The 22,471-nt window shown below is 35.5% G+C and overlaps 1 protein-coding gene across 4 annotated transcripts; it reads right to left on the bottom strand.

Moving 5' to 3' along the window:
• Positions 1-1,741: 1,741 nt before the first annotated feature.
• On the bottom strand, positions 1,742-12,295 carry LOC116212613 (uncharacterized protein At4g15970-like). 4 transcript variants are annotated; one of them, XM_031547232.1, is made up of 7 exons: positions 11,853-12,295; positions 11,253-11,490; positions 9,174-9,670; positions 3,084-3,452; positions 2,541-3,001; positions 2,310-2,407; positions 1,742-2,188 (listed from the first exon to the last, which is right to left on the bottom strand). In XM_031547232.1, exons 3-6 carry the CDS (start codon positions 9,450-9,452, stop codon positions 2,350-2,352), a joined length of 1,167 nt encoding a protein of 388 aa, XP_031403092.1. In that variant the 5' UTR covers positions 9,453-9,670; positions 11,253-11,490; positions 11,853-12,295; the 3' UTR covers positions 1,742-2,188; positions 2,310-2,349. The 4 variants fall into 4 exon arrangements, with proteins under 4 accessions (XP_031403092.1, XP_031403093.1, XP_031403091.1 ...); XM_031547233.1 differs by having other exon boundaries at positions 11,253-11,468; XM_031547231.1 differs by lacking the exon at positions 11,253-11,490.
• Positions 12,296-22,471: the final 10,176 nt, after the last annotated feature.

Raw genomic sequence — 22,471 nt, 5'->3', positions numbered from 1 at the left:
TCAACGGAGCGAATGAACTGATCCAGATTCTGGTTCATGTAGAGCGAATGAACTGATCCAGATTCTGGTTCATGTAGATCGCCAATCTCCGATGACCTTACACGGTGTCAGCAATCTTTTTGTGGATAACCTCAGATACTTCTTTGTAATTTTACTCTGATCACACTTTTAATGCACTTAAATTATATGTCACCAGCAGGATATGATGAGTAGGGTATTGGTCATTTTCGAGGGGCTAAACGTTCCGAAGTAGACCGCTTTTGGACTACATGCATCATTTGGCTCATCTCTGTCAGATATATTGAAGAAAAATGATGCTGAAAACGTAACGAAAGCGAAATAAATGATAATTTAAAATTTCATTCATTCGTACATGTAAGATCGACATCCGAAATCTTATTCTGAATGTGTGGTATCACTTTGCCACGATTAAACAATGCTAACTTGACAATCCTATTAGGGTTTATCGAAAAATACATCGTTTGCAAAAACCCCCGCAACATCGCTAAGTAATTGCCTTCTTGAATATTCGCCTGAAGCCGCCCAAGTGATCGGCCTCTAGATCGTCCACACGAATGGGTTTTTGCCAAGGGGTTGTTCCTCCTCGACTCGAACTAGTCTCCACGGGTAGCCCACACGATTGGACTACACTCTCAAGCACACGTAGAACGAGCGGTGAACTCCATGTGCAATGGATGATCAAGGAAGAAACAATTTCTTTCATTCCGCCGTGAGCAATAGATGGGCAGGGGCTGTCCTTTTTCACCCGTGCACGTCCCCTTAATTTTCTCTCTTGGCTGTGAATGGCTTCACAGATTCGGCCATCCAGGTATGTATATCACGCACATATCTAATCTATATATGTATACAAATTTGCCAATTAGCCCTCAGTGTTATTTGGCAATTATTATAATTAATTACAATTTACAAATGAGTCCCAAAGCCTTAGATAGTTTGTAAAACCACCCGTGAATTATCTTTAATTCACATTAGTCTCAAAAAGAGAAAAAAACCATAATGCACTTACTAATATATAGACGCTTTACATATATAGTAACTTTTCATTTAAGAATACTATTATATCGAATATAATAATTTCTTAAACAAGTTCACCTCAACGTTTGTGGATAAGCTCGGATAGTTTTTTGTAATTTTACTCTGGTCACACTCTTAACGCACTTAAATTATATGTCACCATCAGGATACGATGAGTAGGATATTGGTCATTTTCGTGGGCTAAACGTCCCGAAGTGGACCGCTTTAGGACTACATGCATCATTTGGTTCATCGCAATCGGGGATATTAGTGCACTAATTGCCTAAACTTGGCAATCTTTTATTTTCGAAAATAACTGCATTCTTTTGTAATGTTTTAGGTTTTGTTATACCTCTTCTCTGCTAGAACTGATATCTGATTGATTGTCAATCATGGAAATTGACAAACAATTAAAAAATGAAGGGAGGCATCCCTCATTACCTCGAAAATGAAGGCCCCGCAGGAAATCCGTTCGTGCCTGTCGTCTAAGGCCCCTTTTGCCTGGATTTGTAAGTTCGAGCGAATTTACAATCCAGAACCCGGCATTTATCACATCCCCGTTGTTGGAAGCAAACCATTTCCTCCAGAGTTTCCGGCTTGGACTGCGGGAGTCAGGTAAGAGCAGACAGTTTGATTACGGATGCTGCTTATGGAATTTTTTTTGTCGGATTAGTCATAGGGAAAGAGAATGTTTTCAGTGCAGAAATGGAATTCGATTTGGCTGTGTTTCGCTTTTATATCAGCTAAGAAAATTTTCTTCACATTCCCAGTATCGGGATTCTGGTCCTACACAAAATCCTCTGCCTTATGGTGAAATAATTCATCTACAGAACATCGAAGTAGCTCGAAGAAAATCTTTGCACAGAATTTACTGCAGCGACTGAATCTCGAGAAAGATCCCTACTGGTCTATTCTCTTTTATGGGATTCCATATTTTAAGAAACATCTAAAATTGCAGCACCCTTCAGTGTGAATTCGATGCCGAGAGCATCAGTAGTTTGAGGCTAACAACAGCTTTAGATAATGACTTCCGGACAATGTTCAAGAAACAGAAGGAGTTTGTTGAAGAAGACAATTGATGAACCGGGAGAGAAACCGAGCTAGAAATCTTCGACATTGATAAGTTTGGAGGGAATACGCCAATCCTGCCACACTGAAGTAAAGTTTGTGCAAGAGAAGTATCGATTGCTTTTAATTAATTGATCAAGCAAGGAGAGAAAAATAAAATAAACATATTCTATATCAAAAACTAAAATAATCGATCATTTAATTACCTTATCTGTTGATGTGACGGTCTAGAGAAGAAGATAAACCTTAACGTCTCCAAAAAAGGTCATGCTTATGTGGCTTGTGCGGCCGTCCAAACGACCCTCTGCAAAATTCGAACACTATTAATTCGTAGAGAACACTTAAGCCAACGCCCGATTGGAGACATCTCCTGGACTAAAAAGAACATTAATGGTGGTTTAATGTGATAAACGAAAGCCTTAGTATGTATAACTTACCTGCAGGCCTTGGGAACACTCCAACCACCCGTCCCCGAAGCCATGTACTTCCTCCAGTCATCGAGCAGGGCGGACAGGTCATGGATCTTGTTGTCGAGCCCGACGCAGCAGTTGGCATGCATTGTGCATACACGGTTGAGGTCCCTCGAGAGCTGACAGAACCCGCCGATGTAGGCTGTGTCAAGGAACCTCATCTGCAGCCCGATGTAATGGAGGAAGTTGTGAGACTTGATCTTGTTGAGCACGTCCTGGTCATGTTGTCCCGGGAAGGACTTCCTTGACTCATACCAGAATTTGTAGAACTCGACCGTGCGGTTATTGGACCGCACATAGGTGAACCCGCCATTTGGACTATTCCTCTTATCGGCGGCGCTAAAGCGGTAGTAGTCACACGCGATCTGAAAGTCTGCGTCTGAGTAGAAGTGAGGGAATGGACTCCGAAGCCACATGATGTCCGTATCCTGTTGAAAAGCATTGGGTCTTATACAAGAATAAACCGAAGACGGAAGTTAAAAGTTCATGAAATGAGACAGAATGTCCTACCGTGAAGACAAAGTCGTAGCCCTTCTTGAGCACGACCCTGAGAAAGTCGATCCGCCGCCACATCATCTCCAAGTAGTCGGTGGACATGAATTCGGCCTCGCTGGAGAAGTCCATCCCCTTGGTGGTGAGGGCGAAGCAGTGGTGGTGCACGGCCAGGCAGCGGTCATAAGCCTTCTTGTCTAGTGCAACCACAATGAGGTGGTCAAGGAGCCTGCGCGTCCCATTCCCAACCCGGAAGCTCTCAAGGAACAAGTCGAATACGGAATCGGGCTCCGCCCACGCATCGTTCAGTGTGGTCAGTATCACTGTCCTGCTATCTTCCATGGCTGCGGATTTCAGGACGACGTCCAGGCTGCGCACCTTTCTGCCCTGAGATAACATGATTGATCTTATCACTTTCCGGAAGTCCGAAAATAGAAATATCAAACTCTTAACATATCAATCCGGAAAAGGAAATATTATCATAATTTGAACCCATAAAAAATATAATCTATTAAACAAGATTTCAGGAATTCCATTTCTAAACTGCGTCTCATTTTATTCTGAAACAATTCATAATATTCACTGTATTCAAAAACATAAATATCAGGTTTTTTTTTCTTTAATAGGAAAAGGGCTAAAGTCGAAGAGATATCAAATTCGTAACCAATGTAAGATAAATCAGCAGGTTAAATTTATTTTTCGAATTTTTGGATAGGAAGTAGGTTAAATTTATTAATAAAGGGATAGATGAATATCTACGCCGAGTATAGAGAACTTTGATAAATTTGAATAATGAGAAAAACAACTCCAACCAACATGGGTTGATTCAAAGAATTCGGCGTATCTTTTCCTTAAACAAGATTTCGGGTTCGAGTCTTGTGAATAGTGAAAATCCATGCTGATAAAGCTTTACCCATTAGTGGGTTGACCCGACTCGAACTGGATTAATCGTAGCTCATTGGGCTTTCGGAAATCAAAGTACGCACCGAAAAACAATTCTATGTTAAATTAGAAACAAAGATATCAAAATAAATTTTAGGATTAATATTTTTTATGAATTCTTTTTTTCTGATCTTTTTCTTTTTGTTAAATAATTGGAATTTATTGAAAACTTTAACAAGGTAGGAAGAAGAAAACGGAAGGAAGAACCAAAAGCAATGTTTTTAATCAAAGAAGGAAGAAATAAAAGGAAGGGGATTTATTCGGAAAAAAAAAGGAGGAAGGGAATTTAGTACAATAGCTCAGTGCCTCTTTATTTAGCTTTTTTATTTTTATTGTTGTTTTAGTTGATATGCCTTCCTTATAATTGAAAAAGAAGGATAAAAGAATATAAGAACTGACAAGAGGCCGGCAATTTTTTTCATTTTTCCCCTCTATAATAATAAAAGAAAAATGAATATCCATACTTAGCAAAAAAAAAAGAAAAATCAAGACCCAGTTCAAGCCAGTTCAGATTTGTGATACTTTATCAAAAATAGGAATGTTCAATCTTTAATGAAGATTCCAAGCTACAAGCAGATCGACACTATAATAGAGACAAAAATAAACAACAAATTTAATTTTCATTTGTTATATCATATTTTATTATTGGCCTCACATGCTGGATGAGTATTAATAGCATTGCTTGAGATGGGCGTCGCGGTCAACATATGATGTTCAGGTCAAGAAGGAATTATTATTTATATTTAAATTGCATCTAGTAGGATCACATGCCTCTCTATATTTTGTGGAAAAATTCTTCTCAAAAGTGCAACTTTAAAAAAGTTATTTTGTCACATAATATGCGATGGAATAATAGTTAAGAGAAACAAGAATGAAAAACGATTCGTTAATGTACTATGAATTTCATTTAAGATGACGGGAAACGATATAATATGTGACACATAATTACTTTTCTAAAAGGTCACAATCTAGGAGACATCCAAATTATTTATCGGTCGAATAGAAAAATTAAGAAAAATACTCCATTTCTTCAAAATCAACTCAATTTATGTCCAAATCCACTCGAGAAAAGTGAACCAAAAATTAATCAATGTAACATAAAACACAAACCATTGGAAATTTCCATGAAAGGAATTATTTTCTTTTCCTCCAAACCGAATTTTCCTCTTTCCGATTTCTCGTTAACTTGTGAATTTTATTATTACATGATCATTTTCTTCTAAATCTTAATAATGATGATGATAATATAGTATTTATTCGTATAGAATTATTCTAGCATTACGAATTTACGATTCCGAACATATACTAAAATAAAATTGGCGAGAAAAGATATGAATGCACATCTAGTGCATCATCCGATCTTTCCTTTTGGCATTTAATATTTATTAAATTTAAACGTTCTTGTTTTTTATTTTCTTAAATACGAGGAAGTCAAACAAAGCACAACGGAATTCAAGGAAGAAGCAAATCTAAAAGCTGGGTCAAAACATCATCATTAATAGTTCTTTGATTAAACCAGAGGTTTCCCTTTAGAAAAAGACTATTAATTTAGTTTTTTGTAAATTGAGCTTGCTTCGATTGCCTTAGGAGTTAGTCAACCAAAAAAAAAAAGAAGCCCTGGGAAGGAAAAAAGAAATTTAGGGGAAATGAAGAAGTTCTCATCATATAAAATAGAATTAAAATTATTGATTAGAATTAGATTGACAATTCCGATGAAATATAAGATAAAATAAAGTCACTCTCAGAAAGTGAAATAAGAAAACTTTATTGTAAAAGAAATCGCGATCATGAAAACTCAGGTATTCCCTATCTCGATAGGACTCCCACCAACTAAGCGGAGGATATACTAATAAAATTGATAAAAAGAAAAAATAAAATTGGTAAAAATTGGCCTTGGAGGGCCCATTTCCTCTCAATCAAAAGGGGAAGTTTCCAAAATAGCATTTATCCTATTTAGAAAAGGAAAAAATAGAATAAATTAAAATAAAAAGAAAGGAAAATCCATTCAAAGAGGATAGGAAGCTTCTTTTGGACGTGTAATAAATAAATCACATTCAATTCAAGGCAAAATTGATTTTCCCGATTCCCATTTTTTGTCCTTTAAAAATCCACGTCTTCGACTTTTTTTTCTCAATTATTAAGGAAATGATAAAACAATATAATGAGTTTCACACAAAAAAAATATCTAATATAGTTATTAACATTAAAATATAAAAGTCAGTATCTAACCATGAATTATACTTCAGCTGACAAAAAGGTGAAATTTTTAAGGAAGTGGAAATCTACTTCTCCAGGACGAGCTAAGGCTGGAATAAATATTAGTTTCAATTTAGTACTTGTGATCTCACCATTTTTTTTGGTATACTTTGGATAGAAATTTCTCTTTTTTATTCTGTCTCATTCATCTCAAAGTCTATTGGATGGTGGTCCCAATCCTAATCAGATATTCCTATTTTCCAATCAATTCTAGTTATGCATATATCCCGTCCTCTACATTCTCAAGGAGAATTCTTACCATCTTCAAATTCAAGACTTCTAGAATTTCCTATGAATATCTCCATTTTTTACATTCAACAAGCTTCATCCAACTTTTCCCCTAATCTTCAATTAAAAAACCTAAAACCAAATTATAGAGAGGAAATGAAAATCCTACAATTAATAACATCTCCATTGGAGAAATTTAGTGTGAGCTCGCGTCTTAATGACGTACAACATATATACAATATATATATATACACACACACTAGACTTTTAGGCCCGTGCAATGCACAAATTTTTAGTTAGTGCATTTTATTTAGTGTGTTTTGTTAATAGTAAATTTTAACGTAAACTTTATTTTAAGAAAAATATTAAATTATTATTATTTTTGACATTCTAAAAAGATTAACCTAAACTTTATTTTAGTATTTACTATTCAATTTAATGGGGGTGGGAGATAAAAATAAAATTTTCTTTTCTTTTTAAATTTTTAATAAAAATCAACTTAAAATTTATTTTGATATTTATTATTCTAACCTTATTTAGTAGGGTGTGATACAATTATATATAAATTTATATAGATTTTAGGCCCATGCAATGCATGGATTTTTAGTTGTTGTGTTTTGCTAATTATAAATTTTAACGTAAAGTTTATTTTAAAAAAAGTTAACTTTTTATTATTTTTAATATTTTAATAAAAATAAACCAAAATTTTATTTTCATATTTACTATTTAATCCTATTTAATAGGGTGGGAGATAAATATATTTTTTTCTTTTCTTTTCAAAATTTTCTTTTTATTAGTTTTAACATTTTAATAAAAATTAACCAAAACTTTATTTTCATATATTATTATTCAATCCTATTTAATAGGGTAGGAGATAAACATAAGTTTCTTTCTTCTCTTTTCAACTTTTTAATAAAAATTAACTTAAAATTTATTTTGATGATTACTATTCCAACCCTGTTTAGTATGGTGGGAGATAATTTTATTTGCTATTCTAATCCTATTTAATAGGATAGGAGTAGGGTAGAAGACAACATCATTTACTATTCTAACATTATTTATAATGTGGAAGGTAAATATAAATTTTGTCTTTTCTTTTTTTTGCTCAACTTGTCTTTTCTTTTTACTTTAATAAAAATTAACTTAAATTTTATTTTAATATTTATTATTTTAAGCCTGTTTAATAAGGTGTGATATAAGTTTATATATATATATATATATATGTAGCTGTAAATAAAATATATCAAACGTGTGCTATTAGGATTTGTGAGGCTAAAAGTAGAATGATGACTGGTCTTGACATTTCAAACGGGTCTCTTTCAATTTCGAGAATTGAGTAGTCTGCAATTATTTGCTATGGGGAAATTGTGACATGACTGAAACTCTTGTGTTGTTCTTTTGATTTTCAAAAAAGAAAAGACAACTCAATGATCTATCTATTGTAATTTTGGAGGAATGAGAAATGAAAAATCGGACGGTCCCCCTGGACCGGAAAATTTTCCTAATCTTTTAACCATTAGTCTCGAACTTATTACGTTAGAAATCTTTTACTCCAAGTCGTTCCCACTTCTTTCTTACCGCGTCAGCGAAATCCCATAACACAAGCAGACAGGCCAATCCACAGGATGCCTCAAACAGAGAATCATATAACAGCCAAAGTCGGATGTGCAAGAGCAATGGCGGATTTAGGATCCGAAAGTTAGTGGATGCAAATTACGATTTATATTTGTCTTATAATCCATATTACTTTTAATTTTATATACCAAGAAATTTCACTTCTCCACGGTAATAGTACAAGTATTCCGTCGAAATATTTAAATTTCCTATATATTTTTGTTGATAATTCTTTAGAAATTTCTAACGGTTCTCCGACCGATCGAAAATTATATATTTAAAATAAAACAAATTATGAGTAATTAAATTAATTTTTTTGTTATTTATCACACTATTCTTTATATTTGCTTTAATTTTTTTTTTAAAGTTCCAATGAAGTTCCACAGGGAAAGATTCTTGTTCTTTTAGTTTAGAAGAAAAATCTAAAATTTTGTTTTTATTTTTATTTTTGTTTTTGTTTTTTTTTCTAATCCGGGATATCCGGATTTCGCCTAACTAATTTTCGAGACTCCGTGAACTCCCGGCGACGCACGGAACGGGTAAACACCCCAAAGGCACTCCGGTGGCTCCAATGGGTTTTAAACCCGGGATCGGACGGATACTTAAATTCATCCTTACTATTAGGCTAAACTCATTGGAGTTAATATAAAATTTTGTTAGTTGGAACATATTTGTGTAATTTGTGATAGAGCATATTGAAAATAATAATATAAATAAAAAATCAGCTACTGAAATTGAATATATTGAGACATCTCATAATTGTCCTCTCTAAAAGAGAGGTTGATGGAATATTTTTAGGACTTGATCCGAATTTTTATTTCTTTTAAAGAATAAAGTGAGTTCAAATTACATTTAACACGTCAATTCTTTGAACTTTTTTCAATACACGTTGGACTAAAAAATTATTAGCAAAGTTGTGTACTTTTAACAAACTTTTCCAAACTAAATATAAGCTAGATTCACCCCTGTGCAAGAGACGTTAGCAGAAACACAAAACCAAACTCGAAAAACCGGGAAAAAAGAACCCGGAAAAAGAAGGATAAGAATCAGAGCGATATCGGAACTCACCACGGGGCTGCCGGCGCCAATGGAGCTGTAGTACGAGGTCGGGAAGAACTTCAGGGGATTGGTCGAATTGAATAGGAGCAAGCACGACACGGCTAGCCCCGCGAACAGAAGGCCAATCCTCAGGTCCTTCGCCAGATAAAGCCGGAAACCCCCACCATTCCCGGACGTCTCTGAACACAAAGTACAACTCTGGTTCTCACCCTCACTATTCGCCACGCCGCCTCCGCTATCTCTACAATTTTCCTCATCATCAGCTCCCTTTGAAGTCATGTCTGCCATCGAAAAGTCAAGCCCTCTCCCTCCTCTCGGTCGATCAGTTATGGTTGGATTTCTTATTCGAGGCACGAGCTTCGACTTAGTAACCAACCTCGACTCCTCCTTCTTCCCTTCTCCTCTGGGGTGCTCTGGTTCTGATCTCTCGGTTGTCCATTGAAGAAGAAGAGTATGAAGACCTCCCTTGGGATTCAAATGGCCATTATTGGTCTAATCATCTGCAACTGCAAGCAACTTGGGTCAAAATTATTCTATAGATAGCCTAAGCCATTAATGAACACTGGATGAATGACCGCGCTCGTGTTTTATCAAATTTATCCTTTTTTTTAAAAAAAGTTTTTCTACTCGTATTGGAATCCGTGAGACTTTTCTTAACAAAAAAAGTCTTGTAAATGTTATTGTTTTTTGTAAAAGAAAAATCTTGTAGGTCGATTTTGGGAGACAGAGACAGTGAGAAAATTGAGTAATTATAATGTTGAATTTACAATCATATCCTTAATGAGATAGCTATTATAGATTGAAACATAAGTTCTATGAGTATTCTGCGAAAACGAAAGTGAGACGAACTCCTCTTCTGACTTGATAATAATTTATAAAGATAATATAATTAATTAAATAAATATTTATGGTAAAAGAAAATATTGTTAAAATTGGGAGCTGAGTAAATGTTGAGTCATCAACTTAAACCCCTCATAAAACGGTAATCTATTCTAGGTATTAAATTCAAACTCCTAGGCATAGTTCGACAAGAGACTTCCATTTATTTAATGAGAGCATGCCACATAAGCATTTTGGGTGAATTCTTGCTCCGTGATTGATCGTCTCTTCTATTCTCCTTATTGAATGCCCTACATCAAACTTTATCAAATTTATTGAAATTCAAACAATCTAGTTACAATCTAATTAAAATTTTCACAACCCATCTCTCTCTCTCTATATATATATATATTAGTTCGGCCTCTTACAACGAGAAAGCATGTCATCATTCAAGTAATAATTTTTTTTTGGTAATAGAACCATAATTTTTTTCAAGGACAATGTCTTTAATTAAAAGAAATGCATAAGCATAACAAGTAAAATTTAATAAACTATAAATATATAAATTATATATATACATGGTTCTTTTGAGACTCTTATTCACAGTTGAGCTACATAATTATAAATTGTGGAACTCTTGAAGAATATAAAAAATACTTTGAAGCAAACTGATGAGAACATATACAAAATTTATGTCTTTAGAAATCCTCAATACATTATGGATCTATACGTATTTTGGTCATTAGTAAGATTACATATAGAGATATGAAAAGATTCCAATAATCTATATATATATATATATATATATATATATAATTCTTGAAATAAATGTGATGCATGTAGACTTTTATCTCTTAGATAGATATTCATGAATTTGGGTCTCCAAAATTACAACTCATTAAAAATCTCTAAATACCTTTTCTATAACATATATTATTATTACGTTATCTGAAAATGTGATGGTACTACTATGATATATTTAAAATACAATAGAGAAAAGAAGTAAGGCCCATCATATAATCTATCATACTAATTTAAATGTATTCTTAATTTTCTCGCATATTATTTGATCTCCATCATCAGTGGTAAGTTCGTTAATATAACTTATCAAGTATCAACTTAAAAACTATTGATTGTATTTCTAAAATATATTCAAAAAATATTTACTAATATATATAAAAATAAGGCCCGCGCCAAGACTAGTAATAATATAAGACGGATATAACAGAGAGAGGAAGGAAGCAAATTGCAATCAAAGAAGTAGAAAACCTGCGGATTCTTCAATGATACTTCAGTCAAATGGTCAATTTGGATCTCAGGACAACCTCTGAGGGCAATTTGACCCGGATACGACGCCATTATCGTGTTATTTGTCAATGGCCCTTTCTTGCCTAACAAGGCAATCCTTTGTGTAGATCGTAATTCCCATTAATATATTCGTCTGCAGAAATGTTTCTGCTGAGGAATTTGAGATCTCTGTCGTGCCTACATGTATGTTAATTTGAACCTGGTTGATGCCAAGAATGTATATTTTACCACACAATTCATTCGGTTTCGTATGTAGTAACAATCTTGTAATTCTATATGTATTGTGATCCCCGAAATATATTTTCATTTGCAAAAACTACTAAAGAAATTTGAAGTCTTTATCATTCCTACACGTAAGTTTGAGCCCCGTTAATGCCGGGAACATATGCTTTACCAAATGGTTTGATAATTTTCGAAACTATAGCAGCAATCTTTTCAATCTCATCCTATATGTTTAAGGGCTAAAACAAAAGGGAAAATAAGACAATAAAGAGAAAAAAACAGAGAGAATCTCACAAACTTGTAAAAAAATTAATCTCGGCCACGGGAAGGAGATCTCACCTTAGGCACCTATTGGTCCTCCATGGCCGACGGCAGGCCGTTGACGGCAGAGAACATGCCCCCGTCACTGGGACCCCGTGCTAGGAGAAATTAAGGCAGCCCTGGGCTCTCCCTCCCTCCACCTGCAACAGAGCAATGAACGAACTGATGCAGATTCTGGTTTGTGTAGATCATCAACCTCAGCCGTATGATAACTCCGACGTCATGGTGGGTTGGCTCGATGTGTTCCTCAAGGTGGCACCGACTCAACAAAGTATCATCGATCTCTGACGACCTTATGCGGTAAAACTAGGTTTAATTTCTGCCACCGTCTGGTCTCGGGTTTCCGTCTTCCAACTGTCGGCAGCAAACGGATCGAACTGACGAAATGGATAGGAAAAATCAGCCGGAGAGACAGAAATGACGACCGATTAGACCGATCAGTGGAGGGCATATCTGTCAACAGAAGCCATAATTGGTCTGGACAAGTCATTGTGGGAGCGAAAATAATTGACCGTTTATGTCGTTATTGTTATTATTACCATTTTCTTTTGTTGGATTTTAGCTAGTCAATTTTCTTTTTTATTTTTATTTCTATTTTTTTTTCCTGAAGATTTTAATTTGACATTTGAGTTGAGTTTTAACTCAATTCTATTTTAACTTTGAATATATATAAATTAACTGGGTTGTAATGATTGTGTTATTGAATTATGAGAAAAAATGTTGAAAAGTAATGAATAGTTGAGAGAAAATAATGATTTTGTTGTTGAATTGTGGAAAAATTAATGAACAGTTGAGAGAATTTAGTATTAAAAAATTGAATTGAACGGTTCAAAAAATTGAAGAAAAAAACAAAAATAATAATTGAATTGTCGAATTGAAAATAAGTGAAGCTAAGTGGAGTAAAGTTAAAAATAAGTTGTAAAACCAAATAAAGGTTTCGAACAACTCATTGCACCATTCACTTTCAGTCTATAATAGCAAGATTGTCTCGCGTGACGATCTCCCAACTAATGACATTGAGATATGGACACTCGAAATTCCTTGTCTGCATGAATTCAGGTTCCTCGATTGTTATCCGTATTGACTCAGAGGAAATAATACATATAGAAACGAATTTTTTCCCTAAAAATTATGACATCCTTTTCTTTTTCTGCCATTTTTTCCCTTTATTAAGGAGAGACTAGAGAGCATGGGAAATTCAAAGTTATATTCTATTTCTCCTTTATTTTTTCTCCAAAAAAAAATCATTTCCATACCTTAGAGCAATGATCTCTTCATCAATTTAGACTATGTAGAAGTTAGGGACCATAAAATTGGCCCGACCTATTCGGCCTGACTTACCATCATGGGCCCACATTGATACTTCAGATTGGGTGAATAAATCATATTAAGTATATTTCCTTATTTATATCTCATAATATCTCTCATATTATTTCTAGAATATTCTCCCGATATATATATATATATTATCTTTATGAGAAATTCCCTATCTCTATCCACATATATGGAAAGTACATATGCTTAATATTTATTATCAAATATTCTTTATAGATTACGATACATCGAGACTTCTATAAATACCCATCCAGGTACTCCTAATTCTTAAGTTCAATTCGTTTACCTTTTTTCGATACATTCTCATTTAAGCATAAGAGAGGGAGATCGAGACTCCCCATCGATCCTCCCCCTTTTGCAGGTCACTCAAGGCTCGTGGTCTGCAAGTGATCGAGTTCCAAAAACCGAGATCCTAACAATAGACATCCATGGCTAGGGACTGATCTAAGATATTAGGCTAGTGGAGGCAGATGTCGAAATGATACGAAATAACATATGAGAGTACAAAAATATATAGGAACTAGGCTATTAAACCCGTGCGTTGCACGAATTTTGTAAAGAAAATTTATTGCGAAACATTAGATATTAAAAGAATTATTAATATTGATTTATAGTTTATATATATATAGAAAATATAAAAATTGTTCTCATACTATATAAACTTCAATACGATAAATTTCATATCCATGCTAGATAATATTAATTAATAAACTCATAAGCTAATAATTCAAGTAAAATATGTCATAGATATGATCTCAATTATCAATTCATTTTATAAGAAAATAATTATAAAATAAAAAAATCCTAAGCTAGTTTATTATCAATGGAAGATTGATAATCATAGAGTTTATAAAATTTTAACATTAAGTATCCACAATTGTCTTTTTCTCGCTCATATTTGATATATTAAGTTTTGTATATTTGAATAATTTTAGATAAAACGACTAAACAATTCGATAAGAGATTTACTTAAGTTAACTTTTATAGCATTAATAATGATTATTAAAACTAATTAAGTCAAGTGTAATAATTCTTAATGTCTTTAAAATTATGTATATTTATTTACTAATAAAAAATAGCAATTGCTTATAAAATAATAATAAGTGATTATAATTCTTCTTTAATGTTTCTTTCAGATGTATTTTCTTTAATCACAATAATAATTAAAATTATTCAACTTCTATATAACATACTAATTTATTAGACATTTACGATTCTACCTCTATTTAAGAGAGTGGGCTACAACTTTATATATATATATATATATATATATATTCCAATAGTTCTTAGGAATAATCGATCTATTACAATAAATGATTAAATTTAGGCAAAAAAAGTGAATTTAATCTTTTTTTTAAATATAAGATAGATCCATGGATGATAGACCTATATAAGGAAACGAAAAGTTAAATACAGGTATGCAGATAAATTCATTGATGAAAATCAAATCTGAGACCTCTTAATTTCTTATCAAGAGCATGCATTCCTTTTCTAATTTAATCGTTATTTCATTGACCTTGGATCTCTCAATTCAATTTATAGAAAGCACGTGGTCTTTTGTTGGTTAACCTTAACACCCAACATTTTTAGTCTTGCCTGATTGTGCGGAAAAATACATCGATCAATAAGATAAAATAACATAGTTCACGCCAAAATAATAATAATAATAACAATATAAAATGATTAAAAAAAAGAAGAGACAATGTTGTTTGCTGTCACTGGAAGGGCCAGTTTTCTCTTTATGATAAAAGACAACTCCAAATCGAAGAGGGTCCGAACCTTTGTGTTAATAAATTGCAGGTTTAAACTAGAAATGTGAAAGAATTATTCTTATGAATACAATGTACTGATGCGTAGCACGACTGTTAATCGGCCTTTTTGTCTCCCTTGAACCGAATATCTCGAGGGTCTAACACATTCACTATGGTGGGTCCGGTATGCATGTAACTCTGTAGCATTGTACTCGAATCGAGTGGTTCTCGTCTCGTCTCGAGATACAAATTGTAGTCGAATCGAGTGGCTCCCAGGCTATCTTTTTACGCGTGATAACACATCTTTTTTCTGATATTCGTTGTCCAAATAACAGAATGGGGCTCCATAGCGGGACAGAGCAATGGAAAACGAGGTTCACTTGAGACTTGAGAGTCAATGTTAAAGCCATGAATGGGGCATCATGGTCGGCCCATTATTTCCTGGGAACATCTTGGAATGTCTTTATTAACAGTAATTCTATGGTTCCAGGAAGGCTCCCGCGCCCCGTCCAGAGCCGTCTGATCGGGGTGAGTAGCTCGCCCTGCTAAACACGGGGGCCAAATACAGTGTTTCTGGCGGATGGTATTACAAACACTCCCGTAATAGACGGAAGTCTTCCACGGAATACTAAACTCCTATAACAACATGATCGAGTAATATTTGCTGTAGTGTTCCCATTATATAAGGAAATGCACATGCTCTTGACTTCACAAGTGGTCTTGCATTACCATTAAGATGAATGAGTCCATGTGATCGTGCAACCACATGGAAGATGCAATCTCTTAATTGCATTGCTTCCAAAACGGGTTTCAGGTTCGTTCAATTTTATTTGCTAAAATTTGGAAATTTTCGGTGCCCATCACTCGTGGAATGTCAGTCAATCAACAGCTATTCACGAAAAGTTCGGCAAAAACTTATGGCACACAAACAATAAGGTTTTCCCCACGTCGTAAGTTATAGCAATCTTCGATATGCAGGAATATATATAAAGTGATTGATCAGGTGCAAAGCAAAGTGTGTATTAGCAAAGTTAATGGTCTCCATAGTGATGCAATATATGAATATCATAATTCGTCCTTTCTTTCTGTTATAGGGAAATCCATGAATCTAAAATAATACAAAACTGGGAAATAAAAGAGATATGGGATAGCGAGCTTGAGACCTATTGTAATTCTGAGCTAGGGGCGAGTGTGATTGACTAAAATCCAATCCTTTTTCAGCATGTATTATGATATGTGAAAGCCAAATAAATCTCGATTAATTCAGTTTGAACCGATTCGTTCTACTAAGGGATACAACTTTTATAGTGTGAAGTTTCTCCATTCAAAATACTCGAAATTGATACCGTATTTAAGAAAAGCAAACACCAAATTACTTGAATTAATCCATATCGGTTGAAATCCTATCTTTTTACGGCGCATTGCTGAAATTGTGGGCCTTACAGCCTGTATGAAGGAAGATTTAGATTAAAGCTTGGTTTGGGAGTGTTATTGCTGATATAGAAGTACTGAAACAAACTTGCTAAAAAATAAATGCAGGTTTCATAATAAATTAAAGTGTTTGGAGGAAACTAATTTAAAACTGCTGATAGTAAAAAAAAGGGCAATTATTAATACTTGAAACAGAATAAGTAGAAAATGATTTCATAAGTGCCTATTAACCTGTTTGAAAAAATTACGTTTGCAATCGCAATTTTGACCTATTGTTTCAAAAACTCTCATGGAATATCAAATCTACTTAAAATTATTTGGAAAAGTAATTATAGAACCTACCAATGTACTCCCAAACCAACTCTTTAACTCTTTTCTAGTGAAGTGATGTTCTTACTTTACAAAGCTGGCACTTTGCTTCTCAAACATGCAATTGACCAAAAGTCAATTTCTCTTCCCAAGCTTCTTCAGTCATTCTCAAACAATCAAACACACGGTTTATTTTTCAACAAATTGAAACCCAATATCTCATAACCCAAGCAAACATTGCCCCTTGCTTCACAATCGTCGGGTCATCCCATAAAAACAAATCGCGAGGGAGATGGAGGTGATCCAACGGCTTGAGGCATGGTGGTGACCTAAGATTAAGAGCACCATTACTCAAAATCTTCTGGCCACTTTATGCAAATTGCAATCTTTTATGGCTTTCAGTTCTTTGTTGACCCCAAAGAGAGGGCAAGTGGTTCTTGGTTTTCATTAATGGAGGCCATAAAATAAAGGCTCTTTCCATAAAAATGATTAGAACCACGAGGGCCATCTTAAGAGCCTCAGTAGCCTTCACAATTACGGTTCCTCTTATCGTACTTTCCTCATATCGTTCTTCCTTGCAACTCGGGAAACATTTACGATGCATTGATCTTGGCTTCTTTTTTTTTTCCTAGCGTAGCTGTTGAGGAAATTTTATTCCCTAACAGTAGCAGTTCTCGGAGCTTGCACCCTAGACTAATTATTAAATTTCAATTAAATTTATACGGACCTGTCCCATATCCACTTAAAAGTTCAAGCTGATAAATATTGGTACCAAAGTCTCATATAAACTCATTGTTACTCTTTCATCTTTTCCATGTGGAATTATAATTCCCAACATCCGCTCTCACGTGCAACGTGTAGTCTATTTCTGCATACACGTTGTCACGTGCCCGTAAAAACCCGTTCTCAATAACTGACCTCGAGTCGGGCTCATCTTTCGTGCTCGGGCAATGTGGGACTAACATGAGGCGCTCTTTTGAATGCTTTCGATATTGAGTAGGCGTAGTGTGAGCACACGTGGGCACGCGGAAGCGCAACCCACTCTAATGCCATATTAAATTTCCATTTGACTTATGCGGACCTAGGCTCATATCCACTTAAAAGCTTAAGCTGATAAATATTGGTACCCAAATCTCATATAAACTCATTGTTATTCTTTCATTTTTTCCATGTGGGATTATAATTTCCAACATTATCAATGTAATACTTCATTAGGTCAGTTCAAGCAGACTATCTAGGCCTCCCAGAAGATCCCTGTTGAAGAAACAACAAAACACAAACAAAACAAAATGATTTGAGAAGAGAGAGACAATTTTATTTGCTGCAAATGAAGGCCTTTTAAAAAGGCTTACAGTAAAAAGGGATTGAATAACAAACTCTACTATCCCTATAACAAAGGAACAAACGTCCACTAACCCAAAAACTAGCAACAACAAATTGAAAAATAGGGATAACAAAACACATGACTCAAATTAACCAGATAACAAAGACTCTGTAACGAAGACTCTATAACGAAGACTCAGTAACAAAGAGCTAGACCATGGCTAAAAACAAATTGTATCAGACCTATTCGAACTCAAACAGAGGTTGGTGTTGCAATTTATCTCAACACTATCTTTCATCCTTTCCACCATGCCGAGTTGATGACAGAAACTTTCGATCTTGTTGCCACTCAAGCCTTTTGTGAACGAGTCTGCAACCTAATCTTCTGTTTTAACATGCTGCAATCCAATTTCTCCTTGCAGAACTTTTTCCCAGATAGAGTGATAATGCACCTCTACATGCTTAGTTCTTGCATGAAAAACCAGATTCTCTGCCAAACACATAGCTGACAACTTGTCACAATATAGAGGAATGGGATACTCCTTTGGCTGGTGCAAGTCTTTCAATAGTTGCACAAGCCAAGCACTCTCTTGAGCTGCCATTGTTGCTGCTCGAGATTCCACCTCTGTTGTCGACAAAGACACAGTTAGTTGCCTTTTATTGCACCAAGAAATTACTCCTGACCTACGCATAAAAACATACCTTGTAGTTGAGCATCGGGTATCATGATCACCCGCATAATCAACATCACAAAAAACCAATTAGCTTGCAATCTCCACCTTTTCTAGAAAGAATACCATAGCCAAGTGTACTCTTCACATATCTCAAAATTCGTCGAACTGCTTTCAAATGACTTTTTTTTGGATTTTTCATATACCGACTCATCACCCCAATCGCATAATAAATGTTAGGTCTAGTCAAAGTTAAGTAGATTAAACTAGCCACCAGTTGTCGATACATTATTGTATCTTCCAAATCTTTCCCTTCATGAGCAAAAATTTTGGCATTTGGCTCCATCGATGTCAAAATTAACTTGTAGTTAAGCATTCCAAATATCTTCAATAAATCTTTGGAATACTTTTGCTAATGGAGAAATATCCCTTCTTGAGTACGATCAACCTCTAGACCGAGAAAGTGCTTGAGGTGCCCAAGTTCTTTCATCTGAAAATGCACTGATAAGTTCTCCTCCGTTCGGAGAATTTCTTCTTCACAATCTCCTGTTATGATTAAATCATCTACATACACCAGAATAATAACTAACCTCCCCCCATCAGCTTTCACAAACAAACTAGAACCTGCACATGTTACTGAATAACCAATACGAGTAAAAAATTCAATGATCTTACCATACCAAGCCCTCGGTGCTTGCTTCAGACCGTATAACGCCTTTCGAAGCTTGCATACATTTTCAGGATGATCTTGACTCTTAAAACCCATTGACATATTCATGTAGATTTTTCGATCCAACTCCCCATGTAAAAATGCGTTCTGCATATCCATCTGCCACAAGTTCTAGTCTTTGCTAGCTGCAAGTGCAAGTAAAAATCGTACATTCCTAACTTTACAACCGAACTAAATGTTTCATCATAGTGTAGTCCATATTGCACAAAGAACCCTCGAGCTATCAGACGAGCTTTGTGCCTCTCAATTGACCCATTTGTGCGACGCTTTAACTTATAAACCTATTTGCAGGAAATAGGCTTCACATCTCTCAGTCTTAATACAAGCTCCCAAGTCTAGTTTCTTTCTAAAGCAACAATTTCTTCTTCCGTGGCTTTAGTCCACTCCAGATTCTTCAATGCTTCCTCAAATTTCTTGGGTTCTTTTGCACCTACTTCTTCTACTATGGCAGCGTTGGCATATCTGGGATTTTGCTTTCTAATTCTTCTCGATCTTTTGAGTGGAGCCGGTGTTTCCTCTTCACTAGGTTCACCTTCTTCGATTGATTGTTGATACACACCAGTCTGCCATGGACTCCGAGTTTCACCTTCATAATCTGTAGCCTTAGCTTCTTCTAATCTCAACTGAACTCGAGAATCCTACAACTCACCTGAGTCCTGCAATACCTCGTTGTCTGATGACCACCGAGGATGCTTCATCAAACACCACATTTCTGGACTTGTAGCACTTCCCGTTTGCAGGATTGCAACACCTCTACCCTTTTCTTTGACTGTTATATCCTACAAAGATACACCTAACATCTTTATTGTCCATCTTGCTACATAAATGATTAGGTACAAATACATAACAGACACATCCAAATACTCGAAAATAGCTAACTGTACGTGTCATGCTCCATAATTTCTCGAAATGTGAAAGAAAAGATAACTTTTGTTGAGGAAGCCTATTGATTACAAAGGCTGCAGTCTTCATTGCTTCAGCCCAAAGTCATCCTAGAACATTTTTTGCATGCAGCGTACTTTGACAAATCTCTGCAAGGTACCTGTTCTTCCGTTTAGCAATGTCGTTTTGCCGCAAAGTGCTAGCACATGTGAACTGATGTCGAATTTGACACTCTCGAAGAAACCTAGAGAACTCATCTGAGGTATACTCTCCCCCATTGTCGATGCATAAACAACAAACTCCCTTACCAACTTCTGCTTCAGCTGCCTCTTTGAAATCTTTGAAGTTCGAAAGAGTTTCAGATTTCTCCTTCATGAAATAAACCCACACATATCTTGAAAAATCATTGATAAAAGTTACCATGTACTTCATCCCACCAATGGAGGCTTGTTTCACAGGTCTAAACACATCAGAGTGGCTCAGATCTAATGGTTCACTCGCTTTAAATTTGGACTCTTCATGTGGCAACTTGTACGCTTTTCCATACTGACAACTTGCATATACCACGTCTATTCTTACTTCGAGTTGTGGAAGTCCTTTCAGCATTGATTTCTTGATCATCACATCTAGCTTGGAGTATCTAACATGACTTAGCCACATGTGCCACAAATCTGCCGTCTCATTTCTCCTTGTCTTGTCTACACATGCAGTTTCTGCAAACATCACATAGACTGACTCTAATCTCCGTCCCTTCATCACTGGCTCTTCTACAATTTCGAGATTGCAATAAACCTTCACATCTTGAGGACCAAAACAAGACTTAAAGGCTTGAAGATGTTAATTGTGCCATCGAAAGAAAATTTTTCTTCATTCCAAAAACATGGTAGATGTTTTGAAGCGACACCTCGGTAGCACTATGTTAGGGAGGGACTGTCGTATCTCCGACGAGAGTTATTGGTAACTTCGAGTTGCTTGCAGTCACAACCACACGGCTTCCTTTAGACTCTGACAAGTTATGCAGCTTCTCTTTACCACCTGTCATATGGTTCGAGTAGCTCGAATCAACAATCCAACCATTCTTGTAATTGATTTGATTGGTTGTGCTTGTTGTAAGAGCTATCTCCTCCTCTTTTATAGCAATCCATGCCTCAACATCCCATTCTTCTTCACTCTTGGACGTGGCAACATCATTCTCCATGGGCATTTTCTTTGACCAACACGCTTTCGCCATGTGACCTTTCTTGCCGCAGTTGTAGCACTTCCTTTCAAACCGTTTACCGTTGCCATAGTTCTTCAAAGCTACCTCTGCACGAGCACTCCCTTCACCTTGATGACTTTTTGCCTTCTCCTCATTCTTTTTAGATCCACCAACGACAAGCTACTTGGAATTCCACCTGCACTTATTGGCATAGAGCGCTTGCTCTTCACCTTTCAGCGAAATTCCTCTCATCTACTTAGCCAATGTACTTGACCAGCCAGCATATTCTCAAATGATCTTGCCACCCTCGTACTGCAACAACAAAGCCCCGTAATTTCTGGTCTCAAACCATGGATGATTATTCTCTTCATCATAGTTTCCCCGATAGGAGCTTGTGGATCCAACTTGGAAATCTTCGGGCATACCGACTTCACCTTGTGGAAATACTGTGGACTCCTTTTTCATTCCTCTTCGAGAACATATTGGCAAACGTATCCCAGGCCTCCTTGGGAGTTTTGGCATCCCGAATGTGCTCTAGCACATCCTCTTCAATGGTTGTCTTCACAGCGAACGTTGCTTTGCCCGCTTCAATCTTCCATTTCCGCAGAATACCACTGGCATCTTTCACCGCTATTGTGTAATTTCGCTTCCGTTTACGACCTCCCACCGTTCTTGGCCTTACATATAAGACAATAAAACATTACACATGTAGACTACGAATTGTAATTTTGATTGTTGAGCTTCTTGACTCTCCCGATGACCTAAAGATCACTCATCTTGCCAAAAGAAAATGCTCCGGAGGCCTGGCTCTGATACCATAAATTGTTGAAGAAACGACATAACAAAATGCTGTGGGAAGAGAGACAATTTTATTTGCTGCAAATGAAGGCCTTTTATAAAGGCTTACAGTTACAAAAGACTGAATAACAAACCCCACTATCCCCTATAACAAATGAACAAATATCCACTAACCCAAAAACTAGTAACAACAAACTGAAAAATAGGGA

The sequence above is a fragment of the Punica granatum genome, chromosome 7 (genome assembly GCF_007655135.1).
Source record: "Punica granatum isolate Tunisia-2019 chromosome 7, ASM765513v2, whole genome shotgun sequence".
Lineage (NCBI taxonomy): Eukaryota > Viridiplantae > Streptophyta > Magnoliopsida > Myrtales > Lythraceae > Punica > Punica granatum.
This window is presented reverse-complemented; position numbering and strand designations above follow the sequence as displayed.